The following is a 22,867-nucleotide window of genomic DNA, read 5'->3' as shown; positions in this document are numbered from 1 at the left end:
TACATCTATCGGAGGTTGTGGCTATGCGCGCATACAGCGCTCCCAGGGCCCGCGCATTTTTGAATGCTCTAGAAGAATGCTTGGCAATCAATAGGATGCATATATGCACATTTTTAATTTGCATTTGGTATTATATTTATATATTCTTAAATACTGCTATATATTTTATACATGTATTTATTATACAAGATTTTTTTACATTTTAACTGATATTTATTTCACAGAACTTGAATAATGCTTTAGGGTGTGATATTTGGTGAAGCATATTTTCTTGTGCAATGGTGTGCGGCACGATTTGCAGCGGTATATTGTTTTTAGACATTAAGGACCGCTCATGAATTTTCTCACATTTCGCGTCCTATCTGTTATGGACCGATCATGAGTTTTCTCGTGTTGCATATCCCGTCTGTTATTGCTTCATAAATAACAAAGTTATGATAATTTTAGAAAGTACAAGTTTGTCCAAAAACGTGCTGTTCCAGGCCGTATTTCTTTGCGGTCATTAATGTGCTAAATATTTGCATCTGGTTGAATATGCATCGATTTAGCCGAAAAAACATTAAAATGAGATATCCCGGCCACAACGTTCAGCTTGTTAAAAACGGGAAATCTCGTGACCTGTACTGATTGTGTTAACTCTTGAAACCCACAACGGAGAGAACGATTTGAGTGAATGAACTTCAGTTATCATATGTCTTTCCAAAACTTTCATAGTTTAAAATTGCATAATATTAAGATAAATGATCCAAATTTAAAGACAGAATGAATTGAAATGAACACGAGCTGAAATTTTACGATGAAGAGGTAGAGGACATTGATAAGGTTATGTCTGCACATTATTTTATATTCAACTTCTGTTAATGTCATCACTTGACTGTAACAAATATTATTGTTCGATAAAATATAACATAAAGGCAGATTTTCAATTAATATCTGAGTTAGTTGTTTATAAACTTTCATTGTACTTAGTCAATTGTACTATCCAGCTACCATCTCCTTACAAATTATTTTAAAACGTATGAAACAAACGCCCTTGATTTTCATGTTTGTTTAAAGATAATAACTGAAGATCTACTTCGGAGAGGATGATTTACACTAATGCATTGCTTTTGGTCTCCTTTGCACTTTTTTAAATTTCTATCACACATTTTAGAATGTCGTTATATGAAACTTTAACCCTTGTCCATAATCTTAATAATGAATAATAATTTTATTATTTCTTTGTTTGTAAAGGTTCGTAATTAATCACTGATGTTTCGGATTATTTTAATTTTTTTCATGTTGGAAATGTCCTGGGCTTAATTAAAAAGCAAACATAATGCAATATTATGAAAAATTTATATTTACCCTGTGTGATACCAACGTGCTTTATCTAAAACTTCTGCTGTTTTCTTTTCCTCATCCCAATATCCTAAAAATGTGACATGTCCTCTAGCACAAAGTTCACCTTGAGTATTTACTGGAACTACTTCTCCGTTACTGTCAACGATCTTCGCCTAGAATAAGTCCATAGCATAATTTAGACAGTAACTTATTTCAAAATAATTTTTTTATAAATGCTTGGTCCATTCGATAAGCAAACCAAACACTAAATAAGAAAACTAACAGGTAAGATATATATCGATATCTAATTGTTCATTATGTTTAAATTTTAAATTTATCGGTAATGACTACTAACTTAAAATTATCGAAGAATTTTAAACATACATTATTGTCAATTTCCCATTTATTCACTTCGATCAATCTTAGCAACTACAAGGTAGATCTGCCTAGATTGGCTGTTGTCCTGTTAAAAATATAGCGGATATGATTGTTAAAATCAACTCCCAAAAACTGCAGCAGAAAATTTCCTGTACATTGGCAGACTGCTTAAGAAAGATAAAAATTATTATTTATAGTGCGTTTATATAGTAACATATATAATAACATTAGAAAGTTTATTTCCTTGCATCCATAATGGGATCTTATCTACTTATAACGTTTACGAACACTCAAATTAATTTTACGAACACTCAAATCAAAATTATTTTCTAAAACCGATTTGAGACAAATAGTGATCGATTAATAGAAAAAATGCAATTCCAAATGCGAGATAAAAATATAGTACTGAAAGAAAATATTAGTAATAACTTCCAACAGGATTGAGAATATCATGAATTAGCAGACCTCAGTTCATTGACCTTTTCTAAAATCCAGCTTATAAAAAATGTATACAAAAAGGGATGATCGATCCTATAACTAATTTTTATTCTTCCGATTTTATTTCGCCTTCCATGATGCAATTCTCTTTTTCGTTAGCCTTTGTTTTCTTGCAGTGGGATTTTCTTTATTTACGAACATTCAATAATAATATTTACGAACTTAACTTTAATTTCATAATATTTGCGAACATTCCAATTAAAATTACTCATTAAAATCATATTGAAACAGATAGTGATCTACTAACAGAAATAAAATACATGGTGAAATTCAAAATTAAAAAACTGCTGAATAAAAGAAAAGAAAGAAAAAAAACTGTACTCTCCCGTGAAGTAAGTATATAATGAAAATTGCAGATCTCAGAACAAGAATCTTTGCTATAACCCAACATATAAAAATGTAAATACAATGTGAAGTTTATGATCTCATAAATAATTATCATTCATGTCTAGTTTCATTCGCAATAAAAAATAACCTGCTTGAGTTAGACGCTAAACTAATAGTTGGAATGTCATATCAGTGGAAATATTTTAAAATTTCGTCTAGTGTTACAGACAGTGCTGGGAAATTTTGTATATTAATATTATTTTCATAATTTTATTAATACTTTAAACTCACGATGTAAAATAACAGAATGGTGTATCCATCTTTTTTTTTAGCTATCTTCCGTTTGGTCAAGCTAATTATATTTCTTTTAAAATAATTTTTATTGTTTATAGAAAACGCAAAATATCTGTCTTCTTTCCTTAAATAATATTACTAAACATTTCATTCACAAAAAATAGTTACAGTTATTACAGGATAATAAGATTTCTGAAGAGTTATTTGTGATAATTTATTATTAAATACAAAGTAATAGTCAAATTTGTATTCCTGGTATAGACATAAATTGATGATTAAATCTTAGCTGTAAACATAAACTAATTACGGTTTATCTAATAAAAATTGTAAATAATTTCTCCTTTCCTCTAAATGTGAGAAATCTACTACACGCACTTTCATTAACAAGGGCAGGGTAAAGGTTGGGAAATTCAACGAGATGAGATATTAATAACATATCTTAGAACGTCCCTTCATTAAAATATTAAAGCACATTAAAAAGACAATTTTTAGAAAATAATCTTAGAGCTTTGATTGCAGCTTATATGAAGTAAATTGTCTCAGTTCTTTAGTGGTAAAACAGCATGGGCGGAAGTATCTCCGATTGCCAACCAGATAATCACAGCTCGGTCTTTGGTTTTTATTTTCAATTAAAAATTAAAAATTGTTTTAACAATTTACAAATATTTTTTAAATGTTAATCCTTATTTATAAAATAATTATTCATTCACATGATAAAAGAATTTAGTTAAAATTCGATTTCTAAAGAATTATAGAAACAATTTTAATGCTGACAAATTACAGTTATCGTTATTGTCATCATGAAATATAATCGCGTCGATTTTTATTCGTTAATTTTTAAAAATTTTCTATATTAATAGATTAAAAATTATGTGCAAGAACTAGAATTATAATTGTCACAAAAACATATGAAACAAAAAATATACTGACATCTTGCACAATTTATAAATGTTGACAATATATATTGACAAAAATACAGTTTCTTTTGGAAATCTGCTGAGAAACGGATTTCAAATTTTGGGTCACCTACGCATGTATTAATAAATCAAATTCGTTTAATAACTATATACAACATTAAATTTAAATTATAATTCATTTATATTATGAACAAATAATTATTTTATAAATATGAATAATAATATTTTAAAAAAATATTTATAAATTAATGATCTGATTGCGATGATCGCTGATTTGATTGGGAAATTAATAATCTAATTACTAAATATGATGCGTTAATTTACTCATTAGACGCATTATGTTCTAAATATTGAACTGCTGAGGTTTTGACCAGTCATTCCATCAGTCAACTGAAAGAAAAAACTACGTTGATCTACAAGTGAGTTTGAAAACGTGGGAAAAAAAACCAATAATGATGTCGTGTCCGCGTTACCACGGAAAGTGAGTGCCGTCTGAGGGTAAGGACCCCTGAGCACCCGAGGGCAGAAGTCTGATTTCTAGCTCATATGAAGATGACACACACACATTCTCTTGCACAACCCCTTTTTACAGGGGGGGAGGGGACACATTCACACACCTCACAGATAGAACACAGATGAAGAACAACCATGCCCGAACCGGGATTCGAACCCGGGATGCCCAGATCACAGGCAAGATGCGCTACCCCTATGCCAAAACGCCGGCAATATATATATATATATATATTGTTTAATTTCAAAAATTAATTTTTGAAATTAAACGATACTTTATTTCTTGTTGAATATGTTCAAGTGCATGATCCCTGAAAATTAAATGGCAAAATATGGACAAATGGTAGCGAATTAATAGACTTCAAATACCCTGAAAAAATTTTGTGTTATTGGATTATTCAAAGCTGCTTGGAGGACTCGGGACCTTTGGTATCTGACCACAATTCAAAATTACGAATTCTTTACTTTAAAAAAAACGCGTGACATGCAAATGAATTTTAATCTAGACTAACTAAATATTATATCAAGACATTACTTACCAATAACAAAAAGGTGAACTTAAGCAGGACATTATTATTACAAAACATGCTTAGTTTAGTTTAGTTATAGTAACGTCCCGTTTTAAAGCAACACTAGGGCTATTTTGGGGCGGACCTCGTAATTTTGAACCGTGGTCAGATGACGAGACCGACACATTACAAAACATGCATATTCACTTCTGAAATTTTTGTTTAAAAAAACAATTTCTTCCTTCTAAAAAAATACTTTTACTATTTGCATCTGCTTTTGAATTGAGAAGCTGACAGTTACTTTAAAAGCAGGATAAATATTTGCTTATTTTATAAAAAATACCGAAGGAAGAAAATAAAAAAAAAAAGGTTTTAGTTATTTTGTAACAAAACTGCACTAAAAAATATTTAATAATTTTTTAGTCATATAAATAAATAAAAAAGGAACTACATACTTCGGAATATTCTATTAGCTTCATTACTCCATTGACTATATTTTCAAAATAATCATCACGTTTAGTGATGCAAATAGCAGGACTTGTTTCAGTTGCTCCGTATCCGACCTGTAAAAACAAAAGAAAGATAATGCAGAGAAACTCTGTAAATGATAGTTCATTAGAAGGCGATATCAAATAAGTAAAAACTATAAATGCTAAAAATATTCTAACACTATTTTTCACATTTAAGAGTCATGTTAAAGTTCATAATGTCGTAAACGTGAAAATGCATGGTAGCTTCCTTAATAATTTAAAAGTGTGCATAAACAGGCCTTTAATGCGAACATTCTACAAATAATGTGAAGAGTGTTTTTTTTTTTGCAACATTTTTGTTTTTGACAATTATTACATTGGCCATTTTAGTTCTCAATTCCATAACGTCTCAAAATATGAAGGCAAAATTTATTAATAAAAATTAATTGAATTCTTTGAAAAGATAATGACTTCGTGAAATAATGACTTCGCGAGACAAAAGCTTGTTTGGAACTAGTGAATTTTAGAAATGCAATGAAACTTTGTTCTGGAGATACGAGAATATTTCCAGAAAGTTCTGTTCCTCATCTCTCCAAACCCTAAAAAGCAAACAACTGCGATGAAGTTGTTGCTGCAACTTCGTAGCTTCTGAGTGCCCGTCTTTTATAGTTCCGGGAGGCGGGGCTAGAATCTTCTGACCAATCAGGGCGTACCTGGCTGCATCTCGGTTGTTAGTGGATGGATCTTGAAAGTTCTCGAACTTTCCGGTACTATCCATTTAGTCGCCAAACTCGCCAAATTTATCACCAAGTCGCCAAATGCTCGCCAAGTCTGTCGCCAAGCTCTAAGTTCATTGATCTCAGCACGTACAGGACCGATCGTACAACGGTCTTTCTTACGAGGACTCTATTCGTGCCGGGTAGCAATATTATAGGTTTGTAACAATATTATAATAAACGAAAAATTTTGTCATAAATATTTTATTTGTTTAAAAAATGTGTTCCTTAAAAACATTTTTGGAAATAATTTGTTAAAAACTCTTTCGCGCTTCGTTTTTTTTATAAAAATAATTATAAAAAGATTTCATTGTGTATCTGATTTCAAATGTAGTAAAATTTATATGGCAAATAAAGAAAGAAATTTAATTTATAACCAGTCTCTTTTGGTGATCATTTAGTTAATTTTTACTGAAATTTCAATTAAATATATTTTTATTTGATCTTAAAGCTTCCCTCAGTAAAATAATTTTGATACACAAGTTCCAATAGATATGCAATTCATATTATTTTAGAAGTTTTATATACTCTGTTCACTATGTTATACATTTCCCTATTTTTTTTTTCCCTGCGTTCGTCCAAACAAGAAAGAATATATAACAGGAAAGAATAGTTAAGCGTAAAAATGGGAGTACATTAAAACATTTTCATCGTTGCTTCTTTATGAAAATAAACTTTTAATGTAAATACAAAAGATTACAATAATTTTAAGCAATGTTTTATTCTGAAATCTATTTTGGCTTTATAAACTAAGCTGAATCTTCATACTTTGGTCATCAGGTTGAAATATTAATAATTGAGGTGAGGTTCAAATATTAATAATTAATAATTACTATAAAACTGATTTTAGTTTTGCTTCAACAATGGAATATACTCTTATAAAGCATGCTTAATATATATATTTTTAAATTAATTAAGAATAGAAAAAACTTAAATGTCAAAAAAATCAATATCATTAAAAAGATTTTTTTTTTTTTTTTTTGTATTTTAAGATGATACAGAACCATTTTATTGCTGTAATATTTTCGGAGGTTATCGTGAAAAAACGTAAAGCTTTCTAATTTTTAATTAACTGAAATTTCTAAATAATCGGTCCAACTTGCACTTTTCAACTTGCAAAGTATACATGTGCCAGAATTTGTAGCGCTAGATCAAACGATCTGGACAGTAGAATACCAAACAAACACATACATATTCTTATTTTTATCATTAATAAAGATTAAAATACATTTTATCATTTTACCTTTTTTTTTTTGCAAATCTTTTGGTTGAATCCATTTAAAATCTCACTATTTATAGATTAAATCCTTGCCTAAATTGGTATTTAAGTCTTTGTAAATAAATTAATTTTAAATAATATGTAAATTATATTAAATTATAATTTAATTATTTTTAAATATTCACAAAACTAATAAGTATAAAACAATTTAATGAAAAATGAAAACTATACAACCTATGTCTTCAAATTTCTTTCCTCAAAAGAAACAAATATATATTAAAAACATTCCAAGTTTTTTTTTCCAGCTTACCATAGCATCTGTTATGCCAAGAATTTGTTTGAAATCTCTCACAAGACTGGCAGGGGGTGCAGCGCCTCCTACAACAGCTAGAAAAGAAAACAATTTTAATAAAAATAAATAACTGGGATTAGAATAAAAAAAAACATTTGTCAAAAGAGTATGAACTCGAATAAACCTTTTTCGTATGGGCCGGAAAGAGTTGTTTAAATTTTTGTCACTTTGAGATCCTTTCTTTTCGATACAAATGAATACAGTGAATACATATTTGTCAAAAAAGGATATCATTTTATGAATAAAAATGAGAAAAGAGATTAATCTTTGTGAACACTTCATCTGTTTTAGTGCTTATACTTCAAGTTTTCTTGTAAGAAAAACAATCGTTATACGTTACAGAGCTTTTTGGACTTCATCTTTCGTCCACAGGACGAATTTCTGCAACGATATATATAACGATAGGAAAAGCGTTTAGTCGATATTTAAGATTTAAAAAGATATGACGATGATTCTGAAAAATAAAATAGAATTGTTTTCAAATGCATTCGGATTTTTTATATGTTAAATGAATAAATATAAATCTTTACATAGTTAAATAAGTAAGTACAAATTTTTATTTGGTAATAAATATAAACTATGGTTTTTGAGAAAGCACAGCATCTCTTGGCATCTTGTGGTGAAACGGGGATGTCAAAACAAATTCAAATATCATCTTTCACGTTCAAATATAAAATAAACAATTGTTTGTTTGTTTCTTATGGCTCTAAGCCTGAGGGGGACGTCTCTTATTTTTTATAGCAGCGCCAACTAGGGCCAAGAGTACGACTTTGCCACTTCACGCATCATTCATTCGCTTGCACAACCCCTTTTTACAGGAGGGCACATTCACACATCTCACAGATAGAACAACCATGCCCAAACCGGGACTCGAACCCGGGACGCCCAGATCACGGGGAAGACGCGCTACCCCTATGCCAGGACGCCGGCATAAAATAAACAATGTTTCATAATATGATAAACGTAAAAATATGCCTGGTCATCACCAAATAGTTCAAAAGAGAATATAAAGATATCACAATTCTGATATTTAAGCTGGTTGATAAAACAGTTTTTTTTTTTTCTTCTTCTTTTTTTTTTTTTTTTTTTTTTTTTTTTTTTTTGATCGGGTGAATTTACTAGCATTTTCATTTTTGGTGATTTCAATGTTTCCCATAGACTTCATTGGCAACTATTTCCAACCTTCGTAGCACGCTAGTACTTTTTTTTTTGCTGATTAATTTGTTCTTATACAAAGATTTCTTAAAACTTATATATATTTTGTATAAAGTAGAAGTTGTAGTGTTAAAAATTCGTAAAAATACCTTGTTTTAAGGTTGCTATATCAAACCTGTCAAGCTGGAAGTTACGAATCAAATCCACGTACATGGTTGGAGTTCCAAATAGGATAGAGCATCTAAAAAAAGTCAAAAAAATATTTATCTATATTCATTTTCAATTACAAACATCCTTTTTGAGCTTAATTCGAAATCAAAATTCAAATCATCATAGCAAGTAGATTAAATTAACAATCAATTGAAATCAATAATTAAATGTGATTAAAGAACCACACCGAAAATCTATTTTGTTAAAATAGTATACAATAAAAATATAACAAATATAATTAATTTTAAGATTATGAAATCCAAAATGAAAATTTCCCTTGTTTGAGAAAGGGCTTGTACTCAGCTGCTTAAAATCTCTCGTTAAGCAAGGCAGCAGCTCAACGAAAGATTTTAAAATTCTGGCAGAACTCTGGAAGTACTAGAGCGGGCAAGGCCCATTTCCGAAAATAAAATATTAATACTTTAATCTGATAATATATTTCATGCAAAAGTTGTTCAACTATTTCTATTTGCATATATCTAATATATACCAACAAAAAACTGTTTAGGTTGGTATATGGAATTTTTTAAGCTAATTGTGACTATATTTAGTGTGTTAGTTTCAAATAAGAAAACAGTTTTATCTATTAGATTCAGTGTATCTAACTTATAAAATATTTAAAGAAAAAGTTATTCCTTTATTCGAAGAATCACGTGAAAAGAATGAAAAAGAAATATTAATGTTTGTTCTCACATAAACAGTCATGTAATGAATTTAAAAATTGATGTTAAAGCTTTGGTCATGGAACAGATTAAGTTTCATGAGCACTAATTGATGAGGACTTAAAAATGTTTAACCTTATTTTTGATTTGCAAGCGGATTGTAAAGTATCCTTGCTTCTTATGAACTTTTAATTTCAAGAATAAGTCATCTTGTCTTTGTTTCATATGCAATAGATAGATTATTTGTCTAATGCTAGCAAAACAATTTCAAAAGATTTCTTAACAAGAGCAGTTTCTATATTAATGTATCGAGTTTAAAAAATTCCAGGAAAAAGTGAAAAAAAAAATTGTTTGAAATTTTTATGGTACTAGTTTGTTAAAGGCAGATGATTCGTAACTAATTTTCAATCCCAGGATTCCACGAATGAGTCAGAGTAAGAAAGGCGGATTGTTTCTGCTGCCAAAGCTTTCGTAGTAAATACTAGGGCGAAAAACTATCTTGATTTAGTTAGAAGAAAGCTGCGTAGCTTAAGAGATTTTGGTCATATGAGCATAACGATTCATTACTTTCACAACTATTTATTGTTTCTGACAATGTTGGCAATATTTTTGAAGGTGAACGATTTCACCAATATATAAAGACAACAGAGAACTAATCTCAGGACGAATGGAATACTCACATAACGGTAAATTACTGTTAGAATAGTCAAAATGATTTCGTAAACGAAATTCATTAAATAAAATAAAATAATCTTTCGGAATAACTAACAATTTTCTGTTTTTTTTTTTTTTTTTTTTTTTTTTTTCATTTTCTCATTTCTAATTTTTAATATGGTTATTGTAGATTTTCAGGAACACTGGAGTGTTTTTTTCCTTTCGATTAGTTAAATTATCTTAAATAATGTATTAAAAAAGGTTTCAATTTGATACCTATATCGTAAGCCTAATTTAATGGCTCAAATGATACTACCATTATTTATTACAAATAAGAGTTGTTGAGGGAGAAAATAGACATATTTGTACTCAGCACAGGCAGAAATTACGTGTTGGCTTGTGTCAATAAACAAATAAAAGTGTAAATTTGGAAATTTTTAATCTAAAATGAACTTTATTTATGTCTTTTTAGGATTCATTTTAATCTCATGTGTAAAAATTCATTTCTTTCTTCTCTTTAAATCGAAGTGAAGCTAAATAAGAAATCGGGCAATACTATGAAGAAGAAAGAAATGATTTTAGGATCTCAAAGAATATATGTATTTTTCAAAACTGTCATCTGAAATTCCATACTAATTTGTAGTAGCATAATTAGGCAGATTCAATAGATTGTCTTCTAAATAAAAGTTGAAATAAGTAAAAACATTTAATTAAATTTGTTATCAAATATCCATGCATCATGTAAATTTTTCTCCTCTTACAATGCAAAAAAAAAAAAAAAAAATCAATAGCAAGAGTCTTATAAAATCGATTGAAATAGTCTGTTTAGTCCTTTTCATTTCGCCAATGAATGCCAAGTCGCCAACATTAAAATGCAGGGCGACTAATAAGGCATACATGATAAACAGAACAAACAAGATTCAAAAATATTCAAAAATAACAACAAAAAAAATTATAGATTCTTTGTTAAAAATGAAAATTCATTTAAGCAATTTTTCAATAAGTTTCAGAATTTTTTTAAAGTATGAACAATGGCGGATTTTCTACTAGGGAGACTACTTAGGGACCCTAAGCAGAGAAGGGACCACAGAAAGTTCGATTGAAAATTTCATTTTACTAATTACCAAATAAAGAAATGCTTAAAAACTACAAATTCTATTAATTATAAAATACCAAGAATTTATTAATACTTTATGTAGTGTAATAGATTCAGATAAGGCTCGCTTCGTTCATTTAATCATTGCAATATTTTTATAAACACTTAGTTTTATTTCAATGACATTTTGCACAAAAACGAATACCACATCCTTTAATAAATAATCCATAAATTAATTTTTAAAAAAGATATTCATTTTTACACAGTCAATGGAATAGAAAAATTGAACCTCTAACAAGTTGATTGAGTTAAAAATAAATTAAAATATGATGCCTATTTATTTTTTCAAAAAAGTGTTTTTATAATATGTACTATCAAGAGTCGCAAAATGCATAAATCCACTTTTGCCTATGATCGCTTCGCTTTCTTTAATTTAACAGCCCTCTTATCTGTTGGCATTATCGATTTGGCATCCTTTGGTGGTACATAAGATATATCGACTGATATATTTCAACTAAATGAAATTAATTTTAGATGTAAGAACATTTTGCATTGTTAGTGAATGCAGAAATTAGATGTATAGAAAAAATTCGCTTATAAATTTGAACTGTGACTACCAACTTACTTGTGTTTTTCAATAGCTTTCAAGCTTGCAACAGCATCAAAACCACCTGTTGGGAGAACACATGTGCCTTGAAAAAAATAAGTTGCTAAAGAAGCTTGCACACATCCAAATGAATGGAACAGCGGTAGATGACAAAGCGATATGGGTCTCTGTAAGTTTCGTAAATTTCATAAAAATAAGTTTCATTAAGTATACATCTTTAACTTTAGTATAAATTTTATTTCAGAATTAGAATAATTCGCTTTAAAGAGGTTATTAAATTTCTCACTTAATGAAAACTGCTAATAGTTTTGTGATTTATAATAGATAATATTATTTTAAACAGATTTTTGTTAAAAACGATTTTTTTACTAAAGTAGTAAAATATTGAAAACGGGATGAATCAGAAATACATACTCTTGCTGTGTTTAGATGGGAAATAGTTTAATAAAATCTATCAGAAAAATGTGCATTTATATTCAAAAGTAGCAATCTTTATTAATTTCATAGCGTATCAGAATTTTCTAATAGATATCAGATATATTTTTCTTTTGAACTGTTCCACAGATTGAAATTATTTTATTTTATCAGACAAATTTTTATTCAATAAAATTATTACAAATTTCAATGATTATTCAATTTATTACGAATTTCTTCCTGACTTCTCCAATTTCTTTGTCATTTTTTAAACTAACTATTTCGCAAAATTTTCTGTAACCGTAACCTGTCCATATTTCGTCCCATAAATTTAGCTTGAAAGTTATTTGTTTCGAGTACTTACAAACTTAAATTGCTTATTGTGTGGGTTGCAGTTTTAATTCTCCATATTTTGCGTTACAGCCATTTCAGAGAGAAAATATTATATTTATTAATTTTTATTGCTACAGAAGTATTCAAAATTATAATATTATCTATATGCTTTCAGAGATATTTTATATCCATCTGTCTGTTAAATACAGACAAAGTTTTGCGTAAGAAAGTGAAATTCTCAGTAATTTGTATGTTTTTGAATACTTTAATAAAATATAATTGCAATTTTTAAGAATGTTGTTTTTATTATTGCCTAATCGATGGTCGCTAAGATTTTTATGTATTTCTTTTAAAATATAACATTAATAAAAATAATGAAAATTAATGTAAAATAGTTATATTAATTAATATATAAATAATTATTATACTATTTATATTAATATTTAATAATTAATATAATTAAATACTTCTTTAAATTTGATAAAACGCTAAATTGACTTTTAACATGCAACAATTTAATATAAAGAAAGAAATATTTTTATCAATTAATATGAAGGTTTATCAAAAGGCTTCATTTTACGAGAGCTTTATTTTTCAACTTTCGATGGAACTTTAACGAACACAAAAGAAAAAAGGCATCTCTTATCAAAAATCCTGTAAGAACATTATTATTTTTCGATTTAATCCCCTTGAAAATTCAGACATTAGTCATATCTAGATTAGGTTTTCTATTCCTTCTTCGGTGAAATATTGCCTCATCTTGCATACTGCAAGATGTCATTTCATGTGACTTTGAACTCTTCATTAACGTAGGAGATCTTTGAGTTTTCTTTTAAAAAAAGACGATCTAGCAGGAATATCTAAACATTAACCGTTCAAAGTTCATTCATCGTTCAATTTTTATCTTTCATAATTCTCCAACTCTTTTACTGCTTATTGAGTGTAACCAATTTTTAAATTAGTTCAATATCATTCATTATGGGATTTATAAACTATAAAAAGAATTAAATACAGTGATAACCCTTGCATAAATAAAAATTAACCCTTGCATTTTTTACGGAAGAACTTTTTTAATCTTATTATTTGAAAATGGCAATAAACTGTGAGTCTGGATAATTATTTAATGGATTGTATCTCTGGCTAAATATTCTAAATTTCTATCATAAATAATTTAAAAATTATTAATTCGTACGGAAAGGGGTAAAATTAAAATATCAATTGTAACAGTTAATCATATTGATTACCTGTCTGCTTAACGCTTGAAATAAATACAAATGAAAATAACTTTGAAATTAGGGTAGTTGTTAAATATAACAACTACCTTAATTGTTGTTAAATATAACAATAAACTTATAAAAAATTCAAAAATATTTACCCCATTAAAGTCTTTACATGAAGAAATTGAATTTCATAAAGCATATTGCCGATTTTTTTTTGTTACATTAATAGAAATTACTTACCTTTAAATCAAATCCATATCTTTTCCCTGAAAGTAGAGCATTATTCATAACGTTATGGTGCGTAAGTACTGCGCCTTTAGGTGTACCTGTTGTTCCCTAGAAAAGAATAAAAAAAGACCTCTGATTGTTCCATAATAAATATATCATTCTCTATGAGCAGTAAAAAGAAAGAACTTTAACAGACATTTTCTCGTAAAACTTCATTTCCTTCAAATGGTGGTAATTGAATAAAAACTATTATTTTCCCACAACGGTTATCAAAAAATTACAAAATCACTAGGTGAAAGATTCGAATTCTAGTCTAGGCGAATGAAGCATCTCCTTTAAATTAAATGTATATGAGTTAGTTATATCTTGAAGAATAATGCAAGTTGGAAATTTGTTCCGCTCGTATTGACTTGATCGCTTGTCACTATAGAACAACGTGTTGTTCTATAACGTTTCTTCTTTCCTACTTATATACTTCTTCTTCTTTCCTACTAAAGCTCATTGTAAGGAATTCGCAAAAGTGTATTGACAAATATGAAGGCTGTTGAAAACTCACTCATTCTGTTTCATACCATACTTCTACATATGCTATATCAAAAGCGATACAATCACATATCGCTTTTGCAACTTTCTTTTCCGTCAGGTTCTGCATTTAATTATCTTATATTTTGGTTTTTTGTGAATCTCCTTGGCTTCTTATTCATTTTATACAAAATAAATTTTGTATATACAAAATTAAACAATTAAGAAATAAATAACAATTTTAAGATAGCAACTACTAATTTTAACTTAAAATTTTATTGTTCGTTTAGTACAAAGAGATGAAAGAATAAGTTAAACCCTTTTTTAATAAAAATTAGCATTTTGCAAACATTAATGCTATTTTTTTAAATTTAAAGGTCAAAAGTTCCTTGAATAAAAACGTTGGGGAAAAGTTACTGTTGCAATTCATTGTTCAATTCCAGTACTAAATTATTTTCTCCTTTGTTTTATTTTTTTTAAACCCATGCATTTCTATCTAAAGTGAAAATGAAGAAATAAATTTTGATAATGAATCAAATTCACGCTTTTTCCAAAAGCACAATTAGCAAAATTTTGCACTTTTATTATTTAATTTATGATTTGATACTTTTGTTTCCTACTAATGATGTTTTGTTGCAGGAGCACTGCTTTAACTCCTGGGAGTTAAAGCAGATTAACTCCTGGGAGTTAAAGCAGAGCAAAAATCATGATCACTCGATGTTTTTATGGAGTATTTATATTTATGGTACATGTATAGTCATGTATAAAACATTGCATGTATAGTATACCTATTTAGTCGTGTATAATACATAACATATAGTACATGAAGAGTAAGTATATTTTAACTTACGGATGTGAACTGAATGTTTACAGGATCATCAAACTGTATTGACTTTTCAATTTTTGACAGCAGCGCATCACTTTCTTTGTTGCCTCCATCAAGGACATCTTTCAAATTAAGTACTCCACTACAGGTAAAAAAAATAGTTTTATGAGAATTTTCCTGAATTATTGAATTATTACAGAAAAACAATTCCAAATATTGAGGAACTCAATACGCAGAAAAAGTTTAAAATTATTAAAATAACACTGAGTTAAGATCTATCAAATCTAATTTTAAAAACACTCGATTTAGGGAGTCATGAACATCAAGTTATACATTGAACTTTTGAATTTAGTTGAAAATAAACCTATCCTGTATTCTTGGCGAACCAGTCTGTCACCAAATTTGACTAATTTGAAATAATTTCCAAATAATGAGAATGAAATACTCTACTATAATATTGAAAACGTGCACTTGTGAAATGCTGGCCTCTTTTTGTCAGAAATTTTTTTAAAAAAAATGCAAGTAGTTTACAGTGGTGATTCATGCTTTCCCGCCATTTAAACTTCTATTTTTCTGATTTATGGAAATGCATAAAAAAGCGGTAATACTGTATTTTCTTGTCTATGATTGCTTCATGCCTATTTTAAATTATTAAGAAAATGTAATAAAAATTAATTTAATTTTAATTAAATTTGTAATTAAATGTAATCAATTAAATTTTAATTAAATTTAATCAATTAAATTTTAATTAAATTTAATCAATTAAATTGTTAATTAAATTTAATCAATTAAATTTTTACTTAAATTTAATCAGTCAGATTTTTAATTAAATTTAACCAATTAAATTTTTAATTAAATTAATTAACTTAAATTTTAAATTAAATTTTTAGGATCAAACTTACTCATTGTGATGATCAGAAATCATTATTATACTTTCCAAACTTGGCAACCTGTAAAATAAAAAAAAGATAAATAAAACAAAATTAAAAATTCTGAAATGAAAATCCCTATTTGTCTATTTTTTACTTGCTGTTTTGCAATTTTCCAGGTGCACTTCGTGGTAAATCTGGTATAATGTTACAAAGGATCTTATAATAATCTTGTGTCTTGAAAACGTCAGGTATTACAAGTGCTTTGCAATCAACCTGTAAGAGCTTAGTTTCAGAACAGCATAATATAATTGTAATTAAAAAGTAGAAATTGCATATATTATTAATTATTATTACATTTTGTAGATAATTTTATTACAAGTAATATTATTAAAATGCCTAATGTAATCAATAATCTATAATAATCCCATCAAAAAATAATAAATTTAGAACTTTTTTTAAATCCACTACTAACAATGTATTTGTTAATATATTCTACGGAATTTAAATACTTTCATTCCTATTATTTTAATGCAGATATAATTTTATATCAATTATTATAATATATATAATCCTTTTATTATACTACCACTTGATTGACTGCCCTTAAACCATGGTTATTTGTAATCTCTTGAAAATGAATATATGTCATTTCTTTTAGGCGCCATTAAATAATTACTTAAAACGAATAAAAAAAAGTGCAAAACGGAAATTTCAAATAAAAGCAGTAGAGTAGATTAGAATCTTACTATTAGTGTATTTTAAAATCGTCTGCCTCAGATTTTAGAAGAATTAATACAAATTGAATACATTGCAAAGATAGAAATTTCGTATCGCTGAAAAGGTAAAATATTTTTTGTAAAATAATATAATGTATGTATGTATAATGTAATAATGTATGTAATAATGTAATGCATATGTAAATTAATATTTTTTGTAAAATAATTTGTTCTGAAGTTATTTTGTAAAGATGACAAAATCTCAGTTAATTTCTAAATTAATTGAATATTTAATTAACATTGGTACTTTGAATGTTTATGGTGTTTTTTCTCTTGTCGAAATTTGGTGATGTCTGCCCATTTGTTTAGAAGAAAATGTGAAACATACACAAATATAAAGTCAACTACTTTTATTTATACTAAAATAGAAAATAAACTTTTTTTATGAAGAAGCTAAGGATCAAAGCAATAGTCGTTAAAGCACTGGCTACTGATACATATAAATTTTAAATAAATTGAAATTTGTATTTCATTTGTGATAAATTTTTTTAATTTTCAGTGAATGTTTAAAAATTTTCTTACCTATGATATTATAGATATTTTACCTATGATATTTACAAATAATTTCCTTAAAGTATTGTTGTCAGTTACTCAAGTTTCCATGATATTTGTTTTGACTCCCAGACTTCTGATTAATTTTCTACGAAATAAACTAACAAAAGCGCGTTTTTTTTTTTTAAATTTTTACTTTGTCGTTGTCTACTTTCTAGTCTTCAAAATATAAACTATTATAAATGCCATATATTATTTTATTATACAGATTATTATAAATAATATATAATGATATTCATTAAAGCATATTCTTGTAGCTCGATATAAAATCTCTGATATTTGATAAAAATTACCTTTTTTAAGCAGAACTCCAATTCCATACTTTGAGATGCAGGGTTAATGTTCACCTATAAATTTTTTTTCTTATTTCAGTACATCTAACTTTATACAAGCGGATAAAATTTGATACATTTTCTATATAGTGTTTCTAAAAATTAATAAATATAGGTGCTAATATAAACTATCAAATATAGCTATTAATATAAACTATTAAATATAGATATGAGTATAAACTATTAAATATTGGAATTAATTCAGCTATTAATACAAATTAACATAGCTAGTAATATTTGTAACTTGATATTGATGCGTCATTGGATCACAGAATATAATAATTATTTAATTATTCAGACAATAAATGACATTCAAATGATCACCAATAAATTATTGAAATTATTTTCAGTATTGAATGCAGATGCGTGTAAAGAATGAAACATTGTTATCGCTCAAAGTTAAAAGAAAGGAATTAAAATTGTTAATTATTGTATATGCATTAGAATTTAGAATGAAATCACCATTATGTTTATAAAATAAATTAAAAGAATCTTCTTTGCCTTTTGCAGAAAAAAAAATGATTTTACTTCTTTCAAATATATTTATTTCACTTTTTAATTTTCCCTGCTAAGTATTCCCACGGGCTGCACTTCCGACACGGAATGCAATGATTCTCTTATTATGATTGGTTCCCAATTCCCTGGAGGGCACATTGAGGCTATGGGGTCGAGTCATCTCAACTTCCATGACTGGACGTATCTCTTTCGGCAATGGTTGTATCATTGTTTGTGATGGCCATTAGCATTCAGTTTTATCTCATACCTTCATGCTGAACGACGTGATTACAGTGGTTCAACTTACCATGGATTCTTAAGTATGGAGGGGATCGTTCTGACGTGGTTTCCATATTAAGCAAATAATAATTAAAGCTTAAGGATATGTTTGGGATGAATTTTTGAAGAAAATTATAAAAACTTATATTTTTAAAATTTTGCATAAAATAGATTAAAAAACACCTAAAATAAAAATAATTAAAAGTCAAAAGTGTTAGAAATATGGAGATTTTTCCGGTAGATGAGACTAAAATGAGGTATAAAGCAAAAATCCCTTAATGCAGAAATTTATCAAGTGATTGGTCCAGAATTTCGCATATAATTTAACATATATATTACATAATTCCTGAAACCAGAAATAGATTGTCTTTCTATCCAATCTTTATATATTGGGATTCGATTATAAATTATATAAAATTATCAACTTTCTCGCATTATAAAGTATCAAAACATCTGTAAAACCCTTGTAAATAAATAGATTATTTATTCTGTAATGCAAGGCCTGCAAAATATATTAAAAATTTATTTAATGAAATTTGAAAAAAATATGTAATAAATTTTAAGCTATAAGATTTTGCTTTTGAAAATACAGGGTGTTTATAAAGTCCCGGACCCATTTTGATGTTTAATAACTCATAAAATAATAAAGATATAAACACACTTATAACATTTATTGATGGAATAACTCATATATTTTCCTTTTCAGGTTTGAATATTTTTACTTTTGTAAATATCGTCTGCGCGTGTGGTTAATTTCAGATAATTTCATTTTCCAGTCTAAATATATGTACTTTTCTAAATATTGTCTGCTTATTAATTGCATTTTTCTCTCTTTTGTTTTTGTCAACTATTGCAATGTTATGTTTACTTTTGATGTGTTTGTTCTATGTAGTACTTTTGTATGTGATGTTTTATTCGAGCGGATATTAAGCAGAATGCATACACCACAAGAGAAAGCACAGATTTTATGGTGGTTCATAGAAATGAAATCGATAGTGCAAGCACAGAGAAATTTCAGAAGAATTTACCAAAAAGATCCTCCATCCAAAAACAGCATCTTGCGGTGGAAAAAAACTTTCTAGAAATTGGAAGTATCGAAGATAAGAAACGTTCCAGACGTCCTTGCACAAGTGATTTTGATGTTGAGCGTGTCAGAGAGACATTTTTACACAACCCTAGAATATCTGTGAGATCAGCGGCAACAGAATTGGATATGCCAATTTCGACGGTGTACAAGGTTATTAAGAAAAAATTAAGACTGCATGCATACAAAGTTCAAATTGTTCAAGTTTTGGAACCGAATGATAAACCTAGGAGGATGGCCTTTGCAACAGATATGCTAAGGAGGATAGAAGATGCTGCTGATTTTCTGAAGAGCATAATGTTCTCCGATGAAGCATCCTTTCATGTTTCTGGCATTGTTAATCGCCATAAAGTGCGCAAATGGCTCTGTGGATGCCGACATGCTTGTCGCTACCTGGCGTGAAATTGACTATCGACTTGATATTCTCCGTGCGACGAAGGGGGCACACGTGGAAGTTCATTGACAAGGGTCAGGAAACTTTTTGAGTCTATTTAACCATTTATGTTATTAATTTAAATCTATCTTTATTATTTTATGAATTATTAAACATCAAAATGGGTCCGGGAATTTATAAACACCCTGTATTATCAAAATTTAAAATTTGAAGCTGCATTTAATGTTTTAAAACAAAACTGAAATATAAATTAAGCAAATTAATGTAACTTTACAACGAATAAGTATAGAAACAAAATTAAAAAGATTTTATAAAGAAAACTGCTCAGAAATGAAGAATATTAAGCAAAAAAATAATTCGATATTTTCGGCAAAGATCGATTTTTTTAAAAATAGTCATTTACCTTAAATTACAGTACAAAAATAACTTTGCAGAATCTTTATCAAAAAAAAAAAAAAAATTATATCCGTAAAATTATGACAAATGTAATAAAAAGATCTAAACTACGTACATTCATATATTAACCCTTACGTTCATTTTGTATAGTATACCATACATACAACTTTATAAAAATATACTACCACGATAAAATAATTTTTAACTCAGTTTTATTAAAAACATGACATTTCTAGACGTTTACTTATACTTCAAAAATAAAAATAGTAGTTTATCTGTCATCATTTTAAATCAGTTGTGAAAAATAACCGTCAGGATGCGCCGCTTAGGTTTATCTAAGGTAAGTTTTATTTTACTTTTATGTTTGTACCCCTAAATATGTATGTTTATTATAAAATACACATGCCTAAATGTTTGTTCTTACACATCTTTATATATACATACCTATATACATTTTTTTAGCTTTTCTTCAAAAAAGCAATCTTGCCACGATAAGGGTCAAACAATACACCTAATTTAGATAACCATATAATGACTTCTTTTCATTTTTATGCTTCTGTATAAATTTGTTTAAATAGTTGTATTTGTTTCTTTACGCGTCTATGGAATATTTAAAAATAAGTCAACTGAATACTAAATTATTACCAAAATCAAACCAGCTTTGGCTGCAGCAAATTGTGTCAAAGGCCATTCGTAACAGTTTGGCGCACATAGACCGATTCTGTCGCCTTTTCTTAAGCCAATGGATAATAAACCAGAAGCTAATCGTTCAGCCTGAAAAAGAAAAATGTTTCAGAATTACTACTATACAATTCTTTTAAATATTAAAATAAGTGCTGTTTATAAGCAAAAAAATGATGCCTTGTATATGATTATTTGATTATAATTCATAATTCAACATAAATTTTTTATCAGTAGGATACTATGAACTGTATTATGATACTTATTATACATCTTTGGTAACCAGTTGGCTCTTTGGAATTAATGGCTACATATATTTCAATTAAATATTTTGCGTAACTGGATTTTAAGATCTTTCTCACCCATTGAAGATAGAAAAATTATTCAAACTGAAGAAATTATTCAAAACGAAGAATGTCTTATTAGTATAATAAACAACTATTTATTTAATTTTTTTAATTATCATCCTTTAAAAATCAAGATTCAATAAAACTATAAGCAGAAAACAGTATAAAAATGCATTTAAGTTTTATTGTTCTTCTTTTGCCGGAAGCATATGACCACGTGGTAGAGTCTCAGCTTCGTTACTGGAGGTTTCCGACTTCGAGACACATTTCTACAGAAGATCCATTATACCTACGCGTAACATACTACGTGGATGTATGGTATAAAAATAATTACTGGCAAGTGGTATCACGAAAAACGAAATTTATATGTGAACATTATTAAATCATTGGTATTGTGAAGCGAATTGTAAAATATATTAATCAGTGCCGGTAGTGATCTCACCTAATTTTCTAAAGTATTGCTTTGAAAACTTATTTCTTTCTATTACCCTATTGTAAGAATAAAGTAATATTGGTACGCAATATTTTCTTTAAAAATACAAGGAAATACTTTATATTTTAAAAATAAAAAAAAATATTACCTCATCTCTTAATTTCGAATATGTCTTGGATATGTTTTGATGAACTGAAATGACTGCAGTATGATCACCACACTTATCTGCGCTCACATCCACGATATCTCCTAGCCGAAGGCTAGAAAGCATAATGTCCCCAGGCATGAAATAATAACTGTTTCTAATTTTGGTATGTGCATCACTAAAACATCTGAAAACATCCACAGTATAAATTATTTATACAATATAAATAAATTAAGTATATATTACAAATGGATAATCAACGATTTTTAAGAAATAAAAAAAAATCTAAAATGGTATCAATTATATATTAAAATTATCCTTTGACGTGAAAAGTATTTCCTGGTTTTTAAAAATAAAACAGTAATTTTAAAATTATAAAAATCATATTTCGGCTAAAATATTTATTGACAACCGAATTTTATTTGACAAAATTAATAGTTTTAAAACTGCAATATTAAAATAATTTTTTTTCGATGCTTTTAGTAATTTAAGAAATAAAGGCTGTCATGAAAACATTGCTGCAGATTTAAATAAAATGTTTTAATCATGTTGTTAAAGGTATTGCATTCTCTTTTGATGAA

The 22,867-nt window shown here is 27.8% G+C and overlaps 1 protein-coding gene across 2 annotated transcripts in view; it reads right to left on the bottom strand.

Moving 5' to 3' along the window:
* LOC129962723 (medium-chain acyl-CoA ligase ACSF2, mitochondrial-like) overlaps nt 1–22,867 on the bottom strand; it is a 37,591-nt gene that overhangs the window by 5,622 nt on the left and 9,102 nt on the right. For both annotated transcript variants that reach the window (XM_056076668.1, XM_056076669.1), the window contains exons 3-14: nt 22,290–22,473; nt 21,326–21,454; nt 17,994–18,047; nt 16,527–16,645; nt 16,403–16,450; nt 15,525–15,642; nt 14,165–14,260; nt 11,976–12,124; nt 8,878–8,969; nt 7,532–7,608; nt 5,212–5,319; nt 1,348–1,496 (exon numbers count right to left, since the gene is read on the bottom strand). In XM_056076668.1, the coding sequence (XP_055932643.1) occupies nt 1,348–1,496; nt 5,212–5,319; nt 7,532–7,608; nt 8,878–8,969; nt 11,976–12,124; nt 14,165–14,260; nt 15,525–15,642; nt 16,403–16,450; nt 16,527–16,645; nt 17,994–18,047; nt 21,326–21,454; nt 22,290–22,473 (1,323 nt within the window). The remainder of the gene's footprint in view (nt 1–1,347; nt 1,497–5,211; nt 5,320–7,531; nt 7,609–8,877; nt 8,970–11,975; nt 12,125–14,164; nt 14,261–15,524; nt 15,643–16,402; nt 16,451–16,526; nt 16,646–17,993; nt 18,048–21,325; nt 21,455–22,289; nt 22,474–22,867) is intronic.

The sequence above is a fragment of the Argiope bruennichi genome, chromosome 3 (assembly GCF_947563725.1).
Source record: "Argiope bruennichi chromosome 3, qqArgBrue1.1, whole genome shotgun sequence".
Classification (NCBI taxonomy): domain Eukaryota; kingdom Metazoa; phylum Arthropoda; class Arachnida; order Araneae; family Araneidae; genus Argiope; species Argiope bruennichi.
Note: the sequence above shows the minus strand (reverse complement) of the source record. Positions and strands in the feature narration are given on the sequence as shown.